General features: G+C 38.0%; 1 protein-coding gene and 1 non-coding gene across 2 annotated transcripts in view; both read left to right on the top strand.

The window, feature by feature from the left end:
- Positions 1 to 623: 623 nt before the first annotated feature.
- LOC150080079 (ammonium transporter Rh type B-like) overlaps positions 624 to 26808 on the top strand; it is a 43420-nt gene continuing 17235 nt past the window's right edge. Inside the window, exons 1-5 of the mRNA XM_090381656.1 lie at positions 624 to 786; positions 9534 to 9717; positions 9812 to 9962; positions 24782 to 24926; positions 25090 to 25253. Of these exons, the coding sequence (XP_090237782.1) occupies positions 624 to 786; positions 9534 to 9717; positions 9812 to 9962; positions 24782 to 24926; positions 25090 to 25253 (807 nt within the window). The remainder of the gene's footprint in view (positions 787 to 9533; positions 9718 to 9811; positions 9963 to 24781; positions 24927 to 25089; positions 25254 to 26808) is intronic.
- On the top strand, positions 11472 to 11631 carry LOC150080080 (U1 spliceosomal RNA). Its single transcript, XR_016547441.1, has one exon. It is a non-coding gene; the product is annotated as a U1 spliceosomal RNA (small nuclear RNA).

The following is a 26808-nucleotide window of genomic DNA, read 5'->3' as shown; positions in this document are numbered from 1 at the left end:
CAATCGTCAGTGGAATTTATTCATATTTATTCCTTTATTTTTAATTTAACCCGTTACAGACTATTTTAATTTCGCTTTTCATAAACTAATAAAAATAATCACGAATAATTTTTGTTTGCATTTTTGTTAAAAATGGATAATAGCTTCTGCGTGATCTTTTCTCTTATTAAACAGCCATGGCAATGTATTCATATATGCGGATATCGTTCAGCTTATGAGAGGTTTCACAAAGAGAGAGAGATAGGATAACAAAACATCGTTTTAACTTTTAAGAAAGCACGCAAGAAGAAGAAAAGGGGCAATTTGTTATGCTAAGAATATCTAAGGGATCATTACAGTTCCCTTGAAACTGGAAATAGTCGAGTGGAAGTGTTCGCACGATGATTTTGCTTTTGAACAGCCAATAGAAATGCAGGAAGGATGCAATAGGACAGGTGTACACATGACCGTAACAGGTGGATGACAATGCCAGAAAGAATACAATATACAGGATACGGTTATGTACACAATCGCTGGTTTTATTAAAGAACTTTTGGATCTGCCTTAACTTTACTATGTGCTTGATGGAAACAGGAATTTAAGTGCGAGAATTTCGCTGACGATCGAAGCGGAAAGTCATAAGGATGTCCAAGGCTAGCGGACGCAGGTTTGCTCTGCTGGTGATCCTGTTTCAGGTTGCTCTTCTCTTCGTTTATGCCTTCTTTGTGAAATACGACAGTAGCACCGTTACCACTAGAGAACGTTCGGCAAATGTGGGGGAAAATCCTCTGGCTGTAGATTATCCCAGTGAGTAATTATCTCTGAGTTCGTAGAATTAGTGTAGAATCTAATGTTTTGTGAATAATGTTTTTGGTGTCTCTTTACGTGCTGTTTTTAAGTATGTTGATGAAGAGGAATCACATTGAGATATTTCTGTCGCATTTAATTTCCTAAATGCGACAGAAATTCGCCGCTTAATTAGCAGCTATGAAGACAGGAATTTTTAATGGAGTTCTGGCCATTATGGATTAATCCTTATTATTCCTCTCTGTTAAATCAACATAATTAAAATAAAAGATCTGGAAAAGTTATAGAAATACCTGTAAATTACGATGGCTTATTAAAACGTTCTGATTGATCCAATGAAGAAATCAGGAGCCATTGTTGGTGAAGATATTTTAGTAGAATAGATTTAGGCAGAACTTCTAGAAAGAAAGTTCGATTCATAGATTCATCTGTAGGATGGTAATCGTAGTTAACCATGATTTCTCAATCGAAAAATGATAACAAAATCCACTTTCCAAGCGTCTTTCGGCAGTTATTATACTTAGAAAAGCCCCGACTGTTATTATACTTAGAAAAGCCCCTGACTAATGCATTTCGCAAGTTCCCGAACCCGTCTTCCAGAGGTTAGCGCAAATCTTGACACATACACTTTAGTCAGCAATTCGTAAAATATGGCTGAATGCAGGTGGCGCAATGGAATTGCACGTGTGAGCATACAGTCACATCGTACTCATATTGCACTGTGAGCTCTCATTTGCTACATTCGCAGCTCCTTGACAGTACTCGAAATTTGCGGACTTTTTGATAAGCCCCCGTAGCTTAAAATTATTGCATTAGTATTATAATGGCTAAATGGTGAAAGAAAGCAGACTTTTTCTGCATCTGTTAAAAAAAAGAACCAATTATCTATCACCCTTATCTTCTCTGTTTCCAAAATGTAGCTATACAGTTCCTCTTTTGAACTTTACCAAGCGCTCTATGGCCTAATTTGTTAACCACTTGGTCATCTTTTTTTTGCGGATATTTTCCACTGTAAGAAATGTATTTATAGCTTCCGGGATAAGTACCTTGAATACTTTCTATAATGAATTCAACAGCGTATAGTTAATATTCTCTAATGAATATTCAACAGCACACGATTGTCTCTGAAGTGAATAGAGTCTCAATTCATTATAGTTTCCTCTTTTTAAATCGGAGCCCTCAATTTCCAGAGAGGGACTCTTAACAATATCATGAAATGGATATTATCCAAAAAGAAATCTCTTTGGATACTACCCATTTTGTGGCCAATATCCATTCTTGGTTCCTGTACTTCATATTTTGGAGCAGTTTGTATCCTCGGTGAGAAACAAGTCGAGAATATTAAACCCTTTGTACTTTCTTTGCCATGTTGGAATATATAACAGTTAAACAGATGGATGGATGGAAAATCTGTTTCCTAAAGGTGTATTACCAGTCCACGATTTCCAGCCTATAAGAAAGCTAAACTTGTCCATAATGAGCCAATCACTCTCCTTAGAATCATTTGCACAAGCTTCTCTTTAGCGCAAGTTATCTTGCGCCGCACAGATTCCATCTCTATCTGAACTTAATCTTACTCTGGGTACAACTTGATCATTGGCAGGAAACATAACTTCTCCTCTCCTTCTCTCCTCTCTCTTTTCTCCTTGAGAACTCTATGTACCATAATGAAATTCTTTATCCTATATCTCTGGCCCCATGTCTCCGTTAGTATTGGTTATACAAGTATTATATCAACATGGTTGACCTAATATATTCTCAATTTCGTTTAATTTATTTGCAATACTCCTGGAATTACTATATGCACAAATTAAGTTTTGTATTTTTTGCTTTTTACAAACTGATGCATCCCTAGCTGCTTAAATAAGTTTTTCTTGGTGATATTTCACAGTTGGTGTTTTTTACACATATTTCAGTTTCTTTCTGTGCGTGAGGTAATTACAGATGAGACACATGTACTCACAAGGAGGTTAAAAATGTGATTTTCTCCTATGTCACTACCTACGTCAGTCCAGTGACACTCTTTACATCCCGAATTGTCAGTTTCGTCAACGACACTAGCAAAAAATCTTGCACCTCTGTTCAAATGAATTCCATCTTTACAAAACAAAATTATTCTATTAACTAAGGCAGGCCAAGCTGAGAAAAATTTTCCCCTCTAAGTTTTTCAAGTATACAGTTAATTCACAAGGCTTTCATCATACATATTCCCTCCGATTATATCTAGACAGAACTGCAGGCATAAGAACATTTTCTCGCTTCTCGCAACATTTTGTCCCTTCTCTTTTCTCGAATGAGCTCATATTTTTTAACTAGGTCATCAGTTCGTTTATGTTTTAAGTCAATAACTATACTGGTCACTATACTCCCTGTATTACCTGATAGTGGTTAGTCTCATAATAAATTTCCTGTCTGTCAGATATAGTTTGGTTCCCTTTGTCTTTATTGCAGAATATATTTCCGGGTATCCCCGAAAGTCGTTTTCTGAAAGGGATATTAACTCCTTGGCAATATAGCTGGATAGCTCTATGCTCCAATTAATGCCTAAGTTCCTATCACAGAACTTTTCAATCTTGGAACAAGTTTGTTCTTGCAGGATATAAAAAACCCAGTGCTTCTTTTCTTCTGCAGTTAGTCGCTTAGATTCTTAGGGAATAAATTAGCAGGGACATACCTTTCTTATGTCGATATTTTAAGTTCACACCAACCTAACTCTCCTTTCTCGAGTTCAGCTTTGCTACTATGATTGTCACTGTGACTGACTGCGCTTTGTCGCTTACATCTTCTCTTATGCAAACCTCTTGGCCCACCAAGGGACACATCCCGATAGAAAAGTATTCTTTGCTGTCGTGATCCCGACTGAGAGTATTCTTCGATCAGCAAACTGACCGAAGAATACTTTCAATTATACCAATTAGCTTTACTAGAGAGTTTAATTCAGAATCGAATCAACTGATGATGGAAATTTTCAATTATTAAATATCACCAACGCTACTTCACCGATATCAGAGAACAAAACTACTGATATAAAGAGTAGCATTCCTATCACTGCAGAAATCAATAAGGCAACCAATAAAAATAAATTAGTAGTGATACTGCGTCATTGCGCGATAATTAGTTCTCTTCCGCATGGTAATTAAGACCTCATAGAACGTCCAAAAAATGAAAACAAGCAGATAATTATACTGTAAATCGAAATACGCGGAAATACTTATTAAAACAGGAAATATTGAATCAGGTCATACAGTACTAATGATTCTGTGGAAGGGGGGGGGGGGTGAACAGGATATTCAGTGTCCTGTTGAATGAAACAGAAAAGGAGCATTTTCATAAAAACTCTACTTTCCTTATATCAATATTTGGTAAATTACGGAAGCATTTGGTACATTGATATAATCCATACAGTATATTGTATAATTTCTGATTTTCTGTCTGCCTTTGAGTACCCTGAATTAAAAAAGTACGCAGTATAATGAGTGGCTACTTTATTAGGTGCACATACCCTTTACATGAAATGGAGTACTCTTTAGAAAAAGCATTGCTTGTTAGTAAATTGTGGTATCACTGCCCTACCATTAATATCCGGACACCTGCCTTTAGACATAAAAAGAGCTTTTATTGTGTCATTTATTATTTTGTGCTGAAACCTTTTGCTTTTATGACGGCCTTCAATCTTCGCGGTTATACTCTCAACCAGCTTTTTATGAATGTCAGGTGATATGTTCCTCCACTTGGCCTTTAACGCAGCCAGCAGTTCGGCCTTGTTCTTTGGGCAATCTCAACGTGCACATACACGACAACACAATACATCCCAAAGATGCTCGATAGGGTTCAGATCAGCACTCTGGGCAGGCCAATCCAACTTTTCCACACCCATGTCCTCAAACCACTCTGTTACGACCCGAACAGTATGGCATGGGGCGTTGTCTTGCTGATACAGGTATGGGCCTTCCCCAAAGTATTTCCATAGTGTTGGAAGTGCATAATTGTCCAGGCTGTCCTGGTACTGTACAGCATTCATGGTTTTGTCGATAACGACTAATGAGCCCAAGCCAAACCATGAAAGGAGCCCCATACCATAACAGTGCCTCCACCAAACTTCATTGTTGGGAGGATACAATCAGGAAGGAACTGTTCCCTGGCATTCACCACAACCAGGAATGGCCATCAGACTGGTAGAGTGCGAACCTCGACTCGTCTGTCCATAGGACTGTTTTTCATTGCTCTACAGTCAAGGATTCGCGCTCATTACACCATGTTAATCGGCATCTAGCATTTGTTGAGGTGATCAATTCTGTTGAACTGTTGAGGTAATTCTGTTGAACGTGTCATGCCCACTTTTGCAATTGTCTGTTCGAAGCCCAGCGTGCATATTTATAGCAGGTACTGTGCCGTGTTGCATGCATAGGACCTGTTTCCCATCCATGGAGGGTTATCCGTATGTTAATGATAGGGCAGTGTACAACGAGCGGGAAGATTCGTAGCGATGCTAAGTATCCAATTCAGTGCGAGATTGGTAAAGACGAATGCAGTTCCAAGCAATTTATGGAGATAATGCACATTGGTAAATCTCGAGTGGCCCTAATATGACAATTTGTTATTGTTTTTCGGTCGAATAACCAAATGATATTAAGCAAATGGTGATCGGAAACAGCTCGTTGATGCAAGTGGCCTTTGGCGGCTGACAATACCGGCACAGAGTAACAGAAAGGCTACAGTCAGTCATATAACAACCCAATAAACAGTAGTAATCAAAAAAGCATTTTGGAACGTTAGTAATTAAAAAGTAGTAATCAAAAAAGCATTTCGTCCATTCTGACAGGTGGTAATAATGTGAGCTGGTGGTGCCAGTGGTGTGGAGTGTTTTCGTGGTGCAATCGGGTTCCTTGATTCCACTGGAGCAATATTCGGATGCCACAGGTTATTTGGAAATTGGTTAGGACTTGGTGCATCCTATCATTACTTCAATATGTCCATTCTCCACCTGCGAATGAGTCTGAGCCTTCGTGGGTAGCACAGTTTGGTAGAATCGCCGTCCTTCCCAAACTGGCTAGAAAAGACCTGAATTCGAGTTCCGTGATTCCCCGTGAGTTCGAATTGATGACGTGAGGAATTTTTTTTTTATGGGCATTTTTCACAACGTGGTTGAGTTAGTTGGTCTCAAGAGAGGGTAGCATGGTTTGTTCTCCCGAAAAATCGGGTTTTTCGTCCAGCAAAGCAAATCAACCAGCACACACGCAGTTTACTGACATGGCATACACGGCGCAGTATGGTGTAAGTCGCTGATGTGCCTAAAATTCAAAAAATAAACAAAACCGGAAACTAAACATCTGTCAGAGCTCAGTCGTGAGATTTCAATTCTATTGAGCTTCTGTGGGCTGAACTGGAGAGACGTGTTTGTAAGCATAGTCCTGCCCTAGCCACTAAAGGAATTGAGGACGGTTTTTCTTAAGTGAATGGTCCGATGTTGCTCATGGCACTTTTAAACACCTTGTTGATTCTATGTTACAAGGTGGCGGACCAGGGCACTCCAAAATGCTGTTCATTTACAATCCTAAAAAAGTGGATAGTAGTAGTAGTAGTGGCATGTGATGCAAGAAAGCAAGTGTATGAGCTTATGCAGCATCAGCCAAAAAAAAAAAATAATAATAATAATAATCACACCATTCCCTCCAAATGTCTGTCCAGTTCCTCCTTAAATTTATTTAACCTATCAACTTCCACAACGACAGATGGAAGTTTGTTCCAACAATTAACCACCCGCTGTCTAAAGGAAAATTTCCGCACAAATACTCTACATCTGTCTTTTCTTCATTTGAATTTATGCCCCCTTAGGTTCGTAATCTGAACAAGTGGAAGGATCCCATCAGAAATCAGCGTGCTAAACCCATTCAAGACCTTATACACCTCAATCAGTTCACCGCGCAGGTGCCTAGTCTCCAGCCACTGCAATTTGCAGAACTTAAGCCTCTCTTGGTAAGAGGATCCCTTCATTCCCCTCACCAATCTTGTTGCCCTTCTCTGTACACGCTCAAGTAAATCTACATCCTTCCTAAAATGAGGCCTTCAGACCTGTACGCAGTACTCAAGGCGTGGCCTGACCATTGCCTTATACAGAGGGATAATCACCTCCTTTTCCCTGCTAGCAAAATTCCTATATATCATTAAAAAAACCCCATGACCTGCCCTGGCAGCCTGTGTTCATTGCTCAGAAAACTTCATATCTGACTGCACAATTACTCCCAGGTCTTGTTTTTCTGGGGTTATTTCTACCCATATGCAGTACTTGGCATTTGTCAAGGTTAAACTTCAGTTGCCACTTCTTAGCCCATCTGTCCAAATTATCTACATCCTGTTGCAGTAGCACACTGCCATTACTGTCATTAACAACCCTGCCAACCTTTGTATCATCTGCAAACTTCGACATTAAGCCTGATATACCTTCTTCAATATCATTGATAAATATACAAAACAACAGATGACCCAACACCGAACCCTGTGGGACTCCACTAATAACATTAGTCCACGAAGAGCAGCACCCATTGATTACCACCCTCTGTCTTCTCCCGCTCAACCATCCTTTTATTCATTGTAGCAACTTACCCTTAATACCATTCTGCTTCAATTTGTACAATAGTCTTCCATGCACAACAGTGTCAAAAGCTTTCCTGAAATCCAAATATATGATATCAAAATTATTTTTTGCATCCAGTTCCTTTGTAACCACATCATAATAACGAATCAAATTTGTCAGACAAGACTTTCCCTTACCAAACCCATGCTGTGTCTGAATTATTGCTGCAGTCTTGTCTAGATGATCCTGCAATGCATCTTTAACCAGCGACTCCATTATTTTACCCGGAACAGAAGTTAAACTAACTGGTCTGTAATTACTCGTGTCACCCTTCGATCGCCCTTTATGAATTGGGGATACATTTGCACATCTCCAGTCCGTGGGGACCTCCCCTGAGTACAAAGATGCTCTAATAATTATGGCTAAGGGTTTGCTTAGTTGCTTTGCCGCCTCTTTTAATATAACTGGATAGATCCCATCCATCCCAGGTGCCTTTCTTATGTTTAACTTCAACAATTTCTCCTCCACTTTGCTCTCAGTTATTACAAAATCATTAAGCACCCTGATACAATTTGATAACCTTCTGCAATTTTCAAACCTTAATAACTCCTCATGTGTGAATGTAGATGCAAAATACTGATTCAGTTTGATTGCTATCTGAGCAGGATCATGAACAGTCGAATCATCGATATCAAGTGGACCAATCAGATTCATCCCTTTCCTTTTAGAGTTTATGTAAGTAAAGAAATCTTTGCTATTTTTCTTAGCATCTTTTGCCAAAGATTTCTCGTAATCTGCCTTCGCCTGCCTAACCTCCTTTGTGACCTGATTACAGACTAGCTTATATCTGCCATAGGCTTCTGTGTCGCCTGATAATTTATATGCATCCCATGCATTTTTCTTCTCTATTACGAGTCTCATTAGTTCATTACATAACCATTTAGGCCTAAACCTTGAACAATATTTCTTAATATGTATGAAACTTTTAGTAGCTTCCACGATTAATTCCTTGAATGCTTCCCACTTAGAATTTACTGTTGGTAACATCGTCAGTTGATCCCACTGTACAGAATTTAGGAAGCAAAAACCCTTTCCTTTATCACTGCCACCTAGTGGTTCCTTTATCTGCAAATTTTTAATAGACGAATGATCACTGCTGATAACCAGATCAAGAGTATTACCCTCTCTGGTTCCCTCTCAAGTATATAGGTAGTGTACTTGATTGTTTTACTTAAAAAGAACTTCAGACATGCTACCAACGATTACAGAACAGTTTGGTTGTGTATTAAATCCCAAAGCAGGATACTTAGATGGGACGTGACAAAAGTAGGTAATTTTAACAAGCCTTTGTTTTTAAAAAATGCATTCTCATACCACCTCCTATCTATCATTATCGATTGCAAATGAGAAGCGTAGAAGATACTAGAAGCGGCAAACCTGCTAGAGAGATTTTGCGTGACAGAAATATTTCCTCTTTGAAAATTGCATAAGAGTTTCAGTAACCGTTATTCAGATAAAGAAACTTTAATAAACACTTTGGGAGTGATTCTCATATATTTCCTTTAATGACTATCACGATAAGTTGATGAAATACGGGTTCTTTTGCTACTGATTCGGCATATTTTTCAACTCATCTGATAGTGATTTACAGAATAATTGCCCAAATTATTGAGGTATATAAAATATTCTGAAACATGATTCATCTACAAACAAAGGAGAAAATATGTTGTGGAGTAAATGTTAGCTAACACTTTTTAAATGTTCCTTAGAGAAATATAAATTGTTAAAACATTATTGGAGAAAGAATGGCGCATGAAATTTCCAAATAAGGATTGACAACACCATTAATTTGAACATTTCTTCTTATTTTTCCACAACAATGATTGGCGACACTGTGGGTTGTTTAAGATATCGACAAGGCAACTCAAGCAACGAGGCATGTGTGTATCATGGTAAAAATACACTCATGCATATATTCTGAGGCTACCTCAGTTGAGCAATCAGATTCGATCCTGACCAAAGACCGCGTAATGGTATATTTATTTATTAATTATTGATTGCTAGCTGTATGGGTACTTATATAAGGGTAAAAAAAATAATTAAAATTGTTAAATTCAGTTATAACCATTCTGTATATTTTCTTTGATATGACCTCTGCTTTTTATTCCTCCAGTATTCCAGGATATCCATATACTGGTGGTTTTCGGCATTGGATTCCTACTGGCTTTCCTGAAGAAATATGGCTATTCTTCTATTGGCATGAACTTCCTCATGTCTGGCTTGTCTATGCAATGGGCTGTCATTATGCAGAGTGTGTTTCACATGGAGAATGGAAAAATTCCTGTAAATGTAATGAGGTAAGAAGTTTACACTTTGGCATGCAGGTTTGGTGACAGTTTGATTTGGGGAATGAATCGCATGTTTCTCTTTGGGATTTGTTTTCTCTTTCAGCATGATAGGAGCTGATTTCGCTGCAGCTAGTGTACTTGTCTCTGCGGGATGCTTTCTGGGTCAAGCTAGTCCCATCCAAATGGTGATTATGACGATTATTGAGATTGTACTTTATGAACTCAACTATTTCGTGAATTCCGTCAAGTTTGGGGTAAGTATTGCAAGTAGGAAACAAGAATAAAGTAATTGTAAATGCATATTTTGTTTGATTTTTTGCAGAGAAATATTACAGAATTAAATTTAATCTTATGCTACTTATAGACTTAAATTGACAATGAAATCTTACAGTAGTGATGGTGGCCAAAATGGAAATTAGCAATTTTGATTCTTTACAGAGAGAAAGTCTTTATAGTAGCTTTGAAAAATCCTGATGAGTGGTAGAAGTCTACATTTATATATGTATACAACCAATTTCAACATCCAATATTCATCAGCCTTCAGTGATCCTAGAATTTGGTGTGGCTGCGCTGAGATTTCTGTACTATAGATCGGATTCAGGTGAATGATGCAAGAGATGTATCTCGTGGTGATTTACAGTCCTTTGATATACCCACAAAAGATTTTACTTAATATTCTGCTAAAAGTTATGCGGAGATCTCTGCAATTTATAGCATTAGTCATCTGGTTGTTTTTTTATGGCTAGGTGAATTTTTTGGTCCACACTTGAGGTGGGGGAACGACTATACATATATTGGGGTTGGTTGTTGTGGGGTTTAAGGAGCATCAACAACTAAGGTTATATTAAATCTCATATAATATGTCTGTAAATTGCATGTGTTCTGTGGTCGACTTTCTGTTTACTGGGTTCCTAGTTTCCAAGAGAAAAAACCATATTATCCTCACCTGAGACTAACTAACTCAGCCACGGGGTAAAAAAGGCCTTACAATTCCTCGCGTCATTGATAGGGTTGGAGTTCAGATCATCTTTTCCACTCGGTGTGGGGAGGACGATGGTTTTATCAATTGTGCTACCCACGAGAGCATATACTGCAGGTATGAATAGATGAAGATGGCGTAGTTTCAAAGATTGGTTAATGACTGTACTAACAGTATATAGTTGGAATTGATATTGGGATTGATAGTTAATATGGACAGAAAATTTCCCTCTCATCAGAAGTTTAAGGGGAGTTTATGTGGTTTGATACTGCGATTTTGTGGTTGCTATTGAGGATCATTTCAAAATCGTGATTAAAAGGTTTGCTTTTGCTGCATTGATTTAACATGCTCATTAATAAATAAAATAGCATATTATGAATATATTTTCATATAACCCATCATAATATGAGAAGGGAAAATTCTGTTAATAAAAAAAATGAATGGAATTTTTGTCGTATTTTTATATAAAATCACCATTAAGAACTATTTAAATGAGGTTTCTTTTTAAAAAAATAGGATAATAGATGTTTTTGAAGGCCAATAATGCGAACTTAAATCATTAGATTATATATGACTAATAAGGTTCATGCCAGTTTTTATTTTCTGAAATTTCATAATTAGCATTAATTTAATAATAATAATAATTTATAAATTATTAAATATTAAATTTATTTAAAAGTTTTTAATATATTTTTATAAATAATGTATAATTTGAGATATTATTAATAAACCATTTAGAGGGATTTATATTGTTACATGGCTACTCAATAATTAGCATCATGATTCACTTACCTGGCGTTGGGGATGCTTCGATCACCAAGGATGCTCCTCCAGGGAGAGGCTCTCTCATAGCACAATGAGTTTGCTGACCCTTGCCACTTTCCCAAACTGGGCTAGTGGGGCGTGTAATTTTTGGTATAGGGGCTGCGCAAGCGCAGCCCTCATAATTTTAAATTTTAAATTTAAGGAATGTATTAATGCGCATGCTTTATCGATTCTCAAAAAACGGGTAAGTTTTTATCAATGCGCTTCATTTTCATAAGGGTTAGAAATAAGGTCATGAGCTCATTGTACTTCAGATTCAATGAAAGTTTATTTTCAACATTTCATGCTGTCCAATCAATGATCTGCAAGCTTTAATTGATGAAATTTCGCTTTGCAACCCGGGAAATTCCTGATATTGTAGGAATAACTAAAACGTGGTGCTGTCCCGAGACAGGGAAAGCCTAATTTCATTCAGTAACTACAATGGGAGCTTGAAAGCAACAAGAATGGTTACCAGAGCTTGGTCTAGTTCGTGTAGTGCGAGATGAGTTGTAGTAAAGAAAATAAGACTGTGGGGATGTTTGCCTTCTCTTTTATAGATTGAAAATCATGGAGATGCAGAATACATAGTGAGAACAATTTCTTGATTAAAGTAGTCTTCTGTTTATTTCAACGCGTTAAAAAATACAGAAGGGCGTCAGCTATCCTTGACTCACCAACTCATTGTATGAAAACGTGAGGAGTATCACAAATATGGCTGTTCAGATGATAGCGGGGGTGTTCATAATGTCATAAATATTGTATCCAAATAAATTTCAGTGGTCAAAGGAAAAGTTCAACGTTTTAATTGCCGGAGAGCATTAAGCGTCTAAGGGCATATTGTTCTGTAAATTGCGTGTGTTCTGTGGTCGATTTGCTGTTTACTAGACGAAAAGCCTGAATTTCTGGAAGATAAAACCATGCTACCCTCATCTGAGGCCTACTAACTCAGCCACGTTGTGAAAAAGATCCATAAAAATTCCTCATGTCATCGACGGGACTCGAATTTTGGGTCTTTTTCACCCCGTGTGGGGAGAATGGCGATCCTACCAACTGTGCTACTCTCGAGGCTATTTCTTGAGCTCTGTTTATGGAGTTACTAATGCGTTGTGGGAAGTACTTAAGAGATTTATCCCGAAGGCCACAAATACATTCGTTCCTTTTGAGAAGTACAATAATAAAGGTACCAAAATGGATGACTGGACTGGAAGACTTAATTGGGCAAGAGGGAAAAATGAATAGACGAGCGATAGGATATAGGAAATATGTAATGAAACCATTGAAGGAGTAAGAACTGAAAAGCAAGTTTTGAAAAAATATTGATTGAGATTTTACAACTATCTTTAACTTAGTGTCAAAGAGAATACGGAAGCAGAGTTGAACCGTTATAAAATTAGTCACATAATGATAGAAGAGGCGACTAAACAGTCATCAGTAGCTTAGGGGTTGGTGAAGGACTAGGGACAGAGTGGTCATAAATTGGTATTCTTCAGAATGGGCTGGAGTAACAAGAGGTCACTTCCGGGATCATTGTTTAGAGTTCTGTAGTATCTCATCTTCCTAAATGACGTTGTTAAGGGTATACAAGGGAACTGTCAAAGTTTTCTGATGTCGTAAGGACTTCGAGCATACAGAGATGGCGTTAAAGTTAGGAGGGTGGTGAAAGATCAGAACTGGACTATGCTGCTCCCAAAAGGATTTGGACCGATAGCAAGTATGGTGGAAAAACGGCAACTAAAGTTAATTAATGCTACCAAATGAAAACAGAAAAATCCAAGAGTAGTTTTATAGATTACGGGAAGAGAAATTATATTACTGGATTAGAAACACACTAAAAATATCCAAACGTAACCACTTCTGTACGCTGCAAAGGTTAAGTGCCTGACTCCCTTCAAATGAACTTATTCTCTGTTATTTAGCGAGATGACTGGATATCCTTAAATTTTGTAACATTGGCCCTTAAATTTTGTAACCCCCCCCCGGACTTGCCGTAACAGCAAGTCCGTGTGGGGGGGGGGGGTGAGTGTTATGGAAATTTATTGATGTTAAAAACGTTTCTACTGGCGTTATTCCAAAAATTTTGTAACGAAAAACCGTCATGCGAAAAGCGTTACGGAAGTGACGTCATCTTCAGCTTCCGCTAGAAGAGAATTATTGTAAATTGTACTGTTGCCATCATACTTGCATGCAGGCAACAGTAATTTATTTTCTACTGGACCAAATTTAATGAAATTTTGCACGGAGCTTCATCTTAGCTCTATTCTAGAAGAAAAGCTTTCAAACCTCTGAAAATTGCAGTAGGTTTTCCAGGATAGTGGAAGATATGAATATGTGATCAAGGAAATTTTTTCACATAATACACGGGATAGTGTGAACATATAGCATATCATTGGAAAGCTAAGGAATTTAGAAACAGAAATATTAGGGTTTTAGGACAAAAAAAATTTCGGAAACTGGGAAATGCGTTAATTCGAAAACGCATCTGGTTTCAAGTCACCTGGTGTTTTCAGATTGAATGTAATTTTTTTCTTTACAATTAAACTCTGAGGCTGGAAAAGAGTACTGCACATTTAAGAAAACTTTCTTCAACTTGGACATGTCATCAGATCTTTAGATAAATACTACACTTAATGGAACAACTATAGATGATGTATTTAGTGGTGAACTAAAATCTCTTCAATGTAAAAATTATATATCCTAATTTAGTAAGCTATATGTAATTATTATTAATAAAATAAAAACGTTGTTATATTATTATCCGTGAATTTTATTAATATCTGAAAATTAAAACGTTTTTAACGCCTGCCAATGACTCTTAAATGTAAAACACGTTAAATATGCTAGCGGCAGGACACGTTCTGTACTTGGCACTGTTTTTTTTTTTTTTCTCATTAAAAAAAAAAAAACTTCATCTTGGCAGGAGCAGTACAGATACAACTCAACCGATTAAGTGCCACAACATTAACTGAAGGCTAACCCTAGTCTAGAGTTAATGTAGTGCCACAACATTAACTCTAGGCTATTTAACCTTACTTGTGTATACTTTCAACTTGTAATAACACTATTACATCTTAAAAGTACTATTTCAGGAACAAAAAGGTGTTTAAAAAAATTTACATTTATTAATTATTATTATAAACAAAATTAGAGAAATTTTAGAAGAATAAACGAAAATTTAACTTTTCACATCTTTTTATTAAAATAACTTTAAATAGAGGTTTTATTATAAATATATTTTATTTTATTAACTGGTAATATACAAAACTATTTATTCATACTTCCCTGTACATACCTCGCAACGTAACATTGACTCACCTTTTTATAATACTTTATTTATTTCTTGGATTTTAATAGCAACTGAAATATAACAGATATTATCAGTATAATAACAAAACAGTGATAATTCATGATTTATGTATTTAGTAAACTGGAAAACAAGATCTCAACTACCCAAGCCCATGGTGTCCTATCGATCATTTCAACAATATTCTGTAGACAACAGACATTAATTTCTACCTCAGGTACATGGAACTGGTTCAAAATCGCTTGGGTAGTAATTCAGTAATATTTGCGATGGATTCTAACGCAAGATCAGCATCGTGGTTTCATAGAATTACAAATGATCGTGGTCGTCAACTAGATGAATTCTTGGCTTGTTGTGGATTGTTTATACAAAATCTACCAAGTTCAGATAGTACTTTCTTCACTGTTAAGGGAGAATTAAATGTTGACTTGACAATCTGTAACGTAAGGGCAGCTGGTATCATGGACGATTGGCGATTAAGAGCAGACTGGGTCTGCTGTGATCATCGGGCCGTTGTATTTTCTGTCAGGGACATAACAAAACTAGCTCCGTCTCAGGAACAGTTATGACGATTTGCTATCGAAAATGCAAACTGGAATAGGTTTGACGAATATATTCATGTCCGACTTGGGAATCTGGGTATTTGGGCATTCAGTCAGATGTCTGGAGAGAATGCAGTGGAGTTACTTCAGCGCTCTCTCTTTGAGGCTACCAGCACATCTATGAAGCAAAAGAACTGTAATAGGATTCCAGTTAAATGGTGGTCTGGTGAGTTAAGCCAAATTCGGAAGCAGGTTCATAAAGCGCGGAAAAGGTACCAAAGAAGTAAGCGTAACAATGGGGAAGAGGAAGTTAATGTGCTTAAAGTAGAGTATCAGAGGATACGGAGTGCATACGTGCGTATGATATCTAAATCAAAATTAACTGCCTGGAGAACGTTGGTTAGAAAGTGGGCAATTAGAACCCATGGGGAATTGTATATAAGCTGTGTACCGGCAAGACTAAAATATATAATGGAGATACAGCATACTCTATTGGAGGTGTTGACCAGGAAAGTACGAGTTGGAGAGAAAGTATGTCTGCGATTTTGGATCATTTGATTGGAGATACTATCTCTGAGCAAGACGATGATGAACAGATGTTGATGAAAAGGCTTAATCATGCTTACTCTGGGGTACATGACGAGGATCCCTTTAGCCTGATTGAACTGTGTAATGCAGCAACGCATAAGGAACAATAAATGCCCAGGGATGGCCCTCATTTAAGGAGAGGTTATTAAACGGGCTCATCGACTGATACCAGGGATCCTTCTTGAAGCTTTTAATAGCTGCCTGCATGACGGGGCCTTTCCATCACCATGGAAGGATGCCCTGTTAAAGCTGATACTGAAGGGACCATATAGGCCAAAGAATGATCCACGATCTTATCGACCTATTGCCCTCCTCCCTGGATTAGGAAAGGTGTTTTAAAGGATGCTGGCGAGACGGATTACTGACTATACTGAAAAAAACTTAGGTTGGTCTGGCAGACAATATGGTTTTACTCCAGGTCGTGGAACATAAGATGCGCTTCGGGCATTGCGAAACTATATATTAGGCTCGAACAGTATGTCCTTGGAATCTTTATTGACTTTGAGGGAGCTTTTGACTCCGTTCAATGGAGCAGCGTTCTTATGATGTTGAGACTTGCAGGCTGTTCAAATAAGATCTTTAGGGTGGTAAAGGACTACTTCACGCACCGTACACTGACTATTAAGTCGTCGGTTGATTCTATTGTACGAGAGGTGACCAGGGGATGCCCACAAGGATCGGTTTTTGGACCACTAATGTGGAATCTAGTTTTGGAGGACTGGTTGCGTAAGGACTTCGAGCATACAGAGATGGTGGCATATGCCAATGATCTTGTGTTGCCTATTGAAGGAAATACACGGATGCAACTAGAAACCAGGTCACAGCAGGTTTTGTTTGAACTTAATAACTGGTATAGGTTACATAAACTGACTGTATCCGTAACCAAAACAAGGACAATGGTCTTTAAGGATCAATGTTCGAGTAGAAGACCCCTGGTTGTTAGAATGAATGGGTCGAGCCTAAAATCCGCAAAGCAATTAAAATATCTAGGCATTATATTTGACGGATCTTTGACTTTCAACTCACATGTTACTTATCTATCAGAAAATGTGAGGACATTTATTGGGATGATTACTCGAATCACTAGAGTTGGCTGGGGAATAAAAGGTAAGGCGCTGAACTTGCTATATGAATGCGTATTTATCCCCTTGGTAACGTATGGTGCACCAATTTGGTTTCAACGTGTAAGTGGAAAAGTATTTACTAGAAAGCTCAGTTCCATTCAAAGAGTAATGCTCCTTAGGATGTGCATGGCATGCAGAACTGTGTCGACCCCAGCTTTGCAGATTGTGACTGGAAAATGGCTATTGATCTGCATTTATTGTATTGTGCATTGGCTTACTTCATCCGCCGTGGCATTCCTTGTTTTTTTCTGAATATACAGGTGGACATTTTGGCAGATCCCAGGAAGGAAAGGACAAGAATCTGGGATGCTTTGGTAAAAGTCTAGCAAGAGCGTTGGAGTGTTTGTGATAAAGGGTAAATTACACAAACTTTTTTTCCAGATTTAAGAAATGCAGCCTCGATAAAATTCAAATGGTTTGCCCCAAACTTACAAGCTATGTTCTTATTAACTGGCCATTGTTCGATTAATGCAAAGTTGCATGATTTAGGAATTAATGAAAGATCCAGTTGCCATTGTGGCGAAAGAGAATCATGGGAACATATTATGTACAACTGTGAGGAGTACTGTGATCTACGAATTGAATTGGTATCTCGCGTTAGTAATCTCAATATTATTGCAGAAGGCTGCGAGACAATTCTAGTTGATAAACAGGAGAACTTCTTGGCTTTCCAAGTCTTTGCAACTGCAATATTTCTTAGGCGGAAGACTCTTCTGCATCTGGAACCCTTGGATTTGTAATGTGGTATGGTGTATGCCGAATTACCTAGAATTCTGAGAAATCGTGGAGGCTTAAGTCTGCTATATCCACTGCAACTCCAGTTACCTAAAGTTCTGTGAAATCGTGGAGGCTTGAGTCTGCTATATCCACTGCAACTCCAGCTCCTTGTGCTGGCATTTCTGCTCTCGGCAGCTCCTGGCGTTGCTGGCTTTCCAATAGACTGTGAACATATGCAGATCTTTCCAATGAAGTTTGGACTTTGTCTGAAATTTAATTATATGTATATTTTATTTTTTATGTAATTTGATTATTTTTCAATTTGTTCATATCAATCTTTTTTGGTCATGGCAGGTTTTTTCCCTCCCTGTACTTGGGCAAACAGGAGAGGGAGTATATAAGAGTACTGCTAAATTATGTGTAACTGACAGCGGGGTTGCCATTGGTTGGCTGGGACAGCTTTAAGTAATAAATGTCAATATCAAAATCAATATTCTGTAGAGATAGGGAGGGCAGAATCCCACTGTATAAGGCAATTGTAAGATCACATTTGGAATATTATATTCAAGTATGGAGACCTCATCTAAAAAATACATTAAGCTTCTTGAAAGGGTCCAAAGGCTGGTAACTAGAATGGCGAGATGGACAAAAGGACGACCACATGAGAAAAGACTCCGATTATGTAGGCTACAGCGCTTGCCAACCAGGCACCTCAGAGGTGACCTGATTGAGGTTTATAAAAGCCCTAAGAGGGATAAGTAAAATTAATGAAGGTAGTATTCTCACTATTATAAAGAATTCCAGAACTAGGGGTCATAAATTCAAATTACGAGAGTTGAGGTTTACCTTAGATTGTAGGAAGTTTTCTTTTAGCCAGCGAGTAGTTGATTGTTGGAACAAGTAGCCCTCGGAAGTAGTCGAGGCTGACAGTTTGAATAAATTCAAAGGTCAACTGGATAGTTACCTACATGAGGAGAGAAGTATGTAATGTAATTTTTATTTTCTTCCCTACTTTTTTATACCAGTGCAGCAAAGGCCTGTGGCTTCCTTGCACCCAATCGCGAGTACTATTACTATTCAAGTAATAATTTCGAGTACAAAAAAACTGAAATTTATAGTCTATATACAAGACATTTAGTAGTTTTAATTTATTGATAAAAGAAAATACATTTTCTTATCTAAGATATAGAGAGAACCTATATATAAAAACCTATATTATAAAATATAACCTATGTATAAAACAATATATGTACTACATAAAATTACAATTTTAATAATTAAATTTTAATCAACGCATCAAATAAAACAATAACAGAACCTTGTATAGGAAATAATAGTAGGAAAAGTATGCGATTAAGGATGTCCAGAAGTTCTATATTTGAAGAGAAAATATTCATGCTAGTCTCACTTAATGATTTTACTACTCTATTAAAAATGAAAAGGTAAATAATTTGTGTGCACTTTATATGTTGAAAATGTAAAAGTGGATAAAGGCCTAGAGGGACAATTAAAGGTAGTGAAAGAAAATGGGCCAACCATTGAGTACATTTTAAGGAAACACTATTACGTTATGATACAAGATGGATTTGTTTGGCATAAGATGCGATTCAGAATATAGGCAGCAATCTTAAAATTTCCTTTACTTGGGCAATTTTCATTGGAGAGTTTAGGAGTTAAAACTACTAGCCACTGAGTATAGTCCAGTGTATTTTTCAAGTAACCATTTTGAAAATTTGAAAGTACTTTCTAAATTTTGAGTTGAGTTGTATTCGCAGCCCATGAACACACATGTACAAAAAGATTACAGCTAATAGCATATGCGCACAGTCCACAAGTAAAGAAACTCTTTTAAAACAACACCAAAAATTCGCAGGATGGACGTTGTTATTGGGTTTTAGGAACATCAGCGACTAAGACCATAATGCGTAAATTGTATGCGTTCTGTGATCGATTTTGTTTTACTAGAAGAAAAAACCCGAGTTTCTGGAATTAAAAACAATTCTACCCGCGAGACCGATTAACTCAGCCACGTTGTGAAAAAGGCCCGTAAAAATTCCTCTCGTCGTCAACGTAACTCAAATTAGGTCTTTTCCAATCGGTGTGGGGAGAGCGGTGATTCTACCAACTGTGCTACCCACGAGGATACAAGATGAACGCTGTGAATATCCATAAAACGAATTGTTTTAATTTTGCTCCCGTCGAATATGAGTTTATACAATAGCACATTCTAATGTCCCTGCTATGAAGTAATAACAAAGAGAAAACGCCAGTAATATTTAGTACTTGAACCAAAGAGGTATTTCTTCGACTTCGGCAAGAACTCTTAGTGGTGACCCCATTTTATCTGAATGGACTGAACCAGTCATCTTTCTACTGTTTTCTGAAACAGCGTGAGTGTTAGCAAAGATCAGCAGCTCACCTCAGCAATATTTAGTCACTGGAGCCGATCTAATTACAAGAAATCCTTGCCCTGGTATTTTGAAAATTACAAGGTCAGCGAAGCGTGGCAATTCGCACGTGCTCGTAGTGGGACGTTGCATTACCGGTAAATGCATGTTTGTGTGTGGTATGAGAAGCTGGTAGTGACATAATGCCCTTTATAAAGTAGTCAGAGCAACTCAGTTCTACAGATATTTGGTGTTGATTCGATTTATTCCGTCAGGTGGCCTTGGAACGTTTTCTCTTAAATAAGGTCAAACCTTTAACATGGATATAAATATGGTATCTCTTTCATATGCTGTCTGGGGTTATCAATCACCAATTGTTCGTCCAGGATTTATTTACATGGAAGCGCGTATCAATGAAATTAGGTAATGTTACCATACTTGGACAGCAAATGAACGATGTCATAATGAACCAGTTTTTTTTTAGATATAAAAACATTTTCAAAATACTTCTGTTTATCTGTCTTTCTTGGTTATGAATCTGGATTTTCTGATCCGAATATCATTTTAATTTTTGTATAGCGTCAATAGTTTCCCCAGAAATACAATTAACGGTGCAATAATACTATTACAGATTTATTAACAATGTTTAACTTCTGTAGAGAATAGAGTATTAAATCTTTTTACAAGTATAGTCTTTTCACAGGTGTAGAGTATTATACAATATTAATAATTTTATAAGAAACAACTACCAACTAAGAAATGCTGTTCAAGGTTCAGACTTAAATGGATGTCAGATGAATTAATAAGGCTCGTGGCAGAGAAGAAAAATCTATGGGATGCATATACCAGGTGACACAGAAGCCTATGGCAGATATGTTATTTTGGTTTTTTTTTAGGAGCATTAGCAACTAAGGCCATATTGCTCCGGGATATGCGGTGGTCATTCCCTGACCTTTCCGCATCCTCCGTATTTGGTGGTCACGGGCTGGAACCCCGGTCTATTCAAGAAGCATGTGCTACGCACTGCTGCTCCTGCCCACCTGGCTACGGAGGCGCCATGGCAGATATAAGATAGTCTGTAATCAAATAACAGAGGAGTTTAGGCAGGCGAAGGCAGATTACGAGAAATCTTTGGCGAAGGACGCAAAGAAAAACAGCAAAGAGTTCTTTATTTATGTAAACTCTAGAAGGAAGGAGATGAATCATATTGGTCCACATAACATAGATGAGTTGACTATTGATGATTCTGCTCAAGTAGCTGATTAATTGTGCAGTCAGATATGAAGTTCTCTGAGCAGTGCAGACTGGCTGCTAGAGTTTTGGTCATGGAGTTTTGTCAATGATATAAAAGAATTTTGCTAGCAGAGACAAGGAGGTGATTATCCCTTTGTATAAGATAATGGTCAGGCCACACCTTGAGTACTGTATACAGGTCTGTGGGCCGCATTTTAAGAAGGATGTAGAGTTGCTAGAACGAGTACAGAGAAGGGCAACAAGATTGGTGAGAGAAACAAAGGGGTGCGCTTACCAAGAAAGGCTTAAGTTCTGCAAATTGCAGCATCTGGAGACTAGTCCCCTGCGAGGTGATCTGATTGAGGTGTATAACGCCTTGAATGGTTTGAGCAGGCTCAATGCTGACGGGATACTTCCGCTTGCTCAGATTAAGAACCTGACGGGGCATAGATTCAAATTGAAGAAAGACAGTTGTAGAACAGATGTGCGGAAGTTTGCCTTTAGCCAGCGGTTAGTTGATTGCTGGAACAGACTTCCATCTGTTATTCTGGAAGTTGATAGCTTAAATAAATTTAAGGCTGAACTAGACAAACATTTATAGTGACTGGATTGGCGAAATGGGAAGGGTTTTTTTTTGGCTGATCCTGTATACGCTTACTTTCTTGCATCATATTCCTCAACTAATGCTAATGCTAATGCTAACAACAATCAAAAATTAAAAAGTAGAAACTATCCTCGAGTTAATCAAAAATATTTCCTTAAAAATGTACACTTGTATGTGTTTGTCTTTTATAATCGGTGTAATCAGCCAGAATCAAGAACCATATATTGTGGACCATCGTAACTTCATTATCCACTGACTGTATGTCCTAGTATATGTGTCTCCCCTCTTCACTCCTAGATTTAGTCTGAACAAGTCTAGGTGATACTGCAAGTAATGGAGCCTGATTAACATTCTGCATCACATTTTTCAGAAATTTTCAACCAATTTGTCAACTATTCCTTTGTAATTTTCACTTTTAATGTTACCAAGAAAGCCATTCATTATAAGGCGAAACTGCTGTCAGGAATTTTGCTCAGCGTCGGTCATCTTACTTGTAGCTCTCGTGAAGCCAATATCTGATTAACTGGTGGACCAAAAAAATACTACCTTTCACTTTTGCATCTGTTTCGGAAACATAGATCGTATATACCTGAAGATGTCATTTTGAGGATCCAATGCTTTAACAAAGTGTTCGACAAGTGCAGCACCAGGCTGAAACTGAATTCTGGCAGACGATTCTTTTCTCCTATAAGTGCTGATCTACCTCTCCTGATGTCCCAAAGCCCAGAAAGCAAGGGAACTTGCTTTCTCGGCTTTGGGACATCAGGAGAGTAGAGTGAAGCAACTTCAAGTATCTACAGAGTATATAGCCGATGGGTGTATATTCTCATTTTAGAGCAGCTCAGTTTGGAAATTATATTGTGTGGAGAGCAGCACAGCTTCCACACTTTTACTTGAACTGCATATGAAAACATACTACTTCTCTGGATTGTAACTAAAGACCAGTCAAATCAAAATATCTCCAAGATTATTCAACATTGTGAAAACGTGCATAAGTGGTATGTCTTTGTTGTATGTGGGAGTCTTACAATAGGTTACACTCTTTTAAACGTGATGTTAGGAACTCTGTAGTGGAATTGATTATACCCAAGTCCTTCTCAAAGTCATCCAGTTCTTTCTGATTAGGGAAATGAGGCACTCTACTTAAGCAAGCTCAAAGTTATTATTATTTTTTTTTATGTGTAAACATCTTTATCGGCACCTACTGAATTTCGAATGGTAGTAAAATCAATTTGTCACGATTTTGCGATGCGGAAATGGTGTAATTTCCGTTTCATAAGAAAGAAAAACGGCGTCGGGAGAGGATATTGCGAAAAGGATTATGGGAAGCGATTTTGAATGTGTTCAGAGCTGGCATAAACGAGCTTGTGGCGGAAAAACGTTTATTATTCGGGGCATACCACTTTGGTGGCTTTGGGCTAAACATTGCCACCCATGGCAGAAACCTTTTGGTAACCGAAGAAATGGATATCTCGCAAAATGTAAAGTGAAGTAAAGCATTTATAGCAAAGGATCATGGGAGTGATGTTGGATATGCTCAGAGCTGCCATGGACCAGCTGGTTGCAGAAAACATGTGGGAAAGGCAAAAAGAACGGAGTCGGGAGTGGAAATCGCCCAAAGGATCATGGGAGATGATCTTGGATGTGCTCAGAACTGGCATAAACCAACTCTGAGCACATCCAAGATCATAACATTACATGCGCTTCAGCCTTACCATTTGAAACATGTGTAATGTAGGCGTTACAGTACCCGTCTGTATTACTGAAGCAGTTGTATATTTCCATCAAGAGGCGAATCATAAACGTTTGTCAGCAACCCGCTGGGCCAGTCAAGAATATTTGAATCGGTTCGCGATTGGGAGATAACAGACTCCAAATTACATGCATGAGTAGAATCTTTTGCTTGTCATTGGCCATTCTCATTATGTTGCAGAAGTCCTCGTTGGTCATCAAATTTTCGCGTTTCTGTGCAATTGAACTGAGTCGGTTGAGCGTGGCGAACTTTAGATCCTCATTCATCTCGCTGTTTGGATGATTGTAAAAGTTTCGAAAGGGGTCTTCTCGCAATCGAGTTACAAGGCTACGCAAGTCATTACCGTATGCTTCGTCAAGGTCACCGTTATCGTTGTCTTGACACATCGTCTTACATATTTCAATCGTTTTGTCAATGTCCAATTCATACAATTTACGATCTAGTATGAGTTCTTCATTGTCGTCGTAGATCTTGACATATTTCATCTCTGATAGTATCTCTGTTTCCTCATTGTAAAAGGGAATGTGTAACGTTACCATCTCGCGCTTGTACTCGCTGAGATCCTGTCCCAAGTCATAGTTTCGATAGCGTATTATGCATGGATACTGTCGTTTCTTGCAGATCTTGTAGCGCTGCATGTATAATTTGCGACAAAGCATGACAGAGTAACATGATCCAACATGATAGAATGATTGTAACAGTACAAATACTTGTATTTTTGCAATCACACTATTCAACAAATGGCTACAATCAAATGAGTAATTAGTCTGTTGGCCTAACCTCTTCCAAACGATGATTCAGTAGAGTAAGTAGCGGGCGTGACCATAAATTACATCGTTCATGATTTCGGTTCTAGCTGTTCGAAATTTAATAGGTGTCGTCAAAGATGTTTACACATAAAACATCTTTCGTGCGTACAGGGTACACACGCGATTTTTTTTCAATTATCTTGGTTGTATCACATCTCTAGGGGGGAAAATATACAGTATATAACTTTTAAGTAAATAAATAAATATACACATATATTTATCCCCATAGGTTGTAGACGTTGGAGGAGCGATAACATTACATATGTTCTCTGGGTTCTATGGTTTAGCTATGTCTTTTGTTCTTCACAAAAAAGCGGCCAGAAACCATCCCAACGAAACGTCGACTTACAATTCAAACATGTTATCTATAGCTGGTGAGTATGCACAATACAAATATTTCTCTCATATTCCATTTCGACAGTTAAAGTTTGTTAATCCCTCAGATTAAGAAGATTTTACAGAATAATTATTTTTAGAAGTAACTTTAACATAATCTTTTTAAAGATTAAATTCTAATTTTTATATGTTACCTTATAGGAACAATATTTCTGTGGGTATTTTGGCCCAGCTTCGAATCTTCGTTTGCTACAGGGGTGGCTCAACATCGGAGCGTTGTAAATAATTATCTTGCTTTGTGTTCCAGTTGTTCAGTGGCTTTTGCTGTGTCAGCGCTGATTGGGGAAGAAGGAAAATTTAACATGGTAAGCATTGAGATGGTAATACTCAGACAACTCTTCTTTGTCGAGATAAATAAAGTGTAGCTGATCTCAATCAATGGTAAGTCAGATAAAATCAGCTGAAATTTATTCACATAATTGCCAACGTAAAAGTTTCCTTATAATTAATATATAATGTGTCTTAAGACATGGTTGTAGCTCACTGGAGAAGGAATGGTATGTAATGGAGTTAAAAGATTAATGTGATTTATTGAAACAGGGACGTTCGCGGTTATTCATTATGAATGTGCAGGATTCATTATGCCAGAGGTGTATTCAATTCTGGCAGTAAGATTGAGAATCTTGTAATAACTGAGAGTAAAGTGGAGGAGAAATTGTTGAAGATAAACACAAGAAAGGCACCCGGGGTGAATGGGATCTATCCAGTTATATTAAAGAAGGCAGCAAAGGAAGTAAGCAAACCCTTAGCCATAAAGGAGGATCAAAAGGCGACACAAGTAATTATAGACCTGTGAGTTTAACTTCTGTTCCAGGAAAATTAATGGAGGCACTGGTTAAAGAAGCACTGCAGGATCATCTAGCAGGATCATCTTCAGTTATAGCTCGGACACAGCATGGTTTTGTTAAGGGGAAGTCTTGCCTGACCAATTTCATTCGATATTATGATGCAGTCACAAAAGAACTGGATGCAGGGAATAACTTTGGCATTATATACTTGGATCTTAGAAAGGCTTTTGATACTGTTGCACCTGGAAGACTGCTGCACAAATTGGAGCAGTGTGACATTGGAGGAAAATTGCTGCTATGGATAAAGGGGTGGTTGAGGGGGAGAAGACAGAGAGTGGTAATCAATGGACACTGCTCATCGTGGACTAATGTTATTAGTGGAGTCCCTCAGGGTTCAGTATTGGGTCCATTATTGTTTTCAATATTTATAAATGATATTGATGATGGTATATCAAGCTTAATGTCCAAGTTTGCAGACGATACAAAGGTTGGCAGGGTTGTCAAGGACACTACTGACACTATGCTGCTGCAACAGGATCTGGAAAGGTTGAGCAGATGGGCTGAGAGGTGGCAAATGAAGTTTAACATTGACAAATGTAAAGTACTACATATAGGAAACAGCAACCCCAGAGAAACGTATCAACTCTGTGGTACTACACTCACAGTGGTAGAGAATTAAAAGGACCTGGGGGTAATTGTGCAGGCAGATATGAAGTTCTCTGAGCAGTGCAGACGGGCTGCAAGAGTAGCTCATGGTGTCTTCTCAATGATATACAGGAATTTTTCCAGCAGTGATAAGGAGGTGATTATTCCCTTGTATAAGGCAATGGTCAGGCCACACCTTGAGTACTGTATACAGGTCTGGAGGCCTCATTTCAAGAAGGATGTAGAGCTGCTGGAACGAGTACAGAGAAGGGCAACAAGATTAGTGAATGGAACAAAGGGGTGCTCTTACGAAGAAAGGCTTAAGTTTTGCAAATTACCTAGTCTGGAGACTAGGCACCAGCGAGGTGATCTTATAGAGGTATATAAAGCCTTGAATGGTTTGAGCATGCTCAGTGCTGATGGGATT

This window comes from Mastigoproctus giganteus, chromosome 9, assembly GCF_048544385.1.
Source record: "Mastigoproctus giganteus isolate SK-2022 chromosome 9, ASM4854438v1, whole genome shotgun sequence".
Classification (NCBI taxonomy): domain Eukaryota; kingdom Metazoa; phylum Arthropoda; class Arachnida; order Uropygi; family Thelyphonidae; genus Mastigoproctus; species Mastigoproctus giganteus.
The sequence above is the reverse complement of the archived record's forward strand: the minus strand, read 5'-3'. Positions and strand labels throughout refer to the sequence as shown.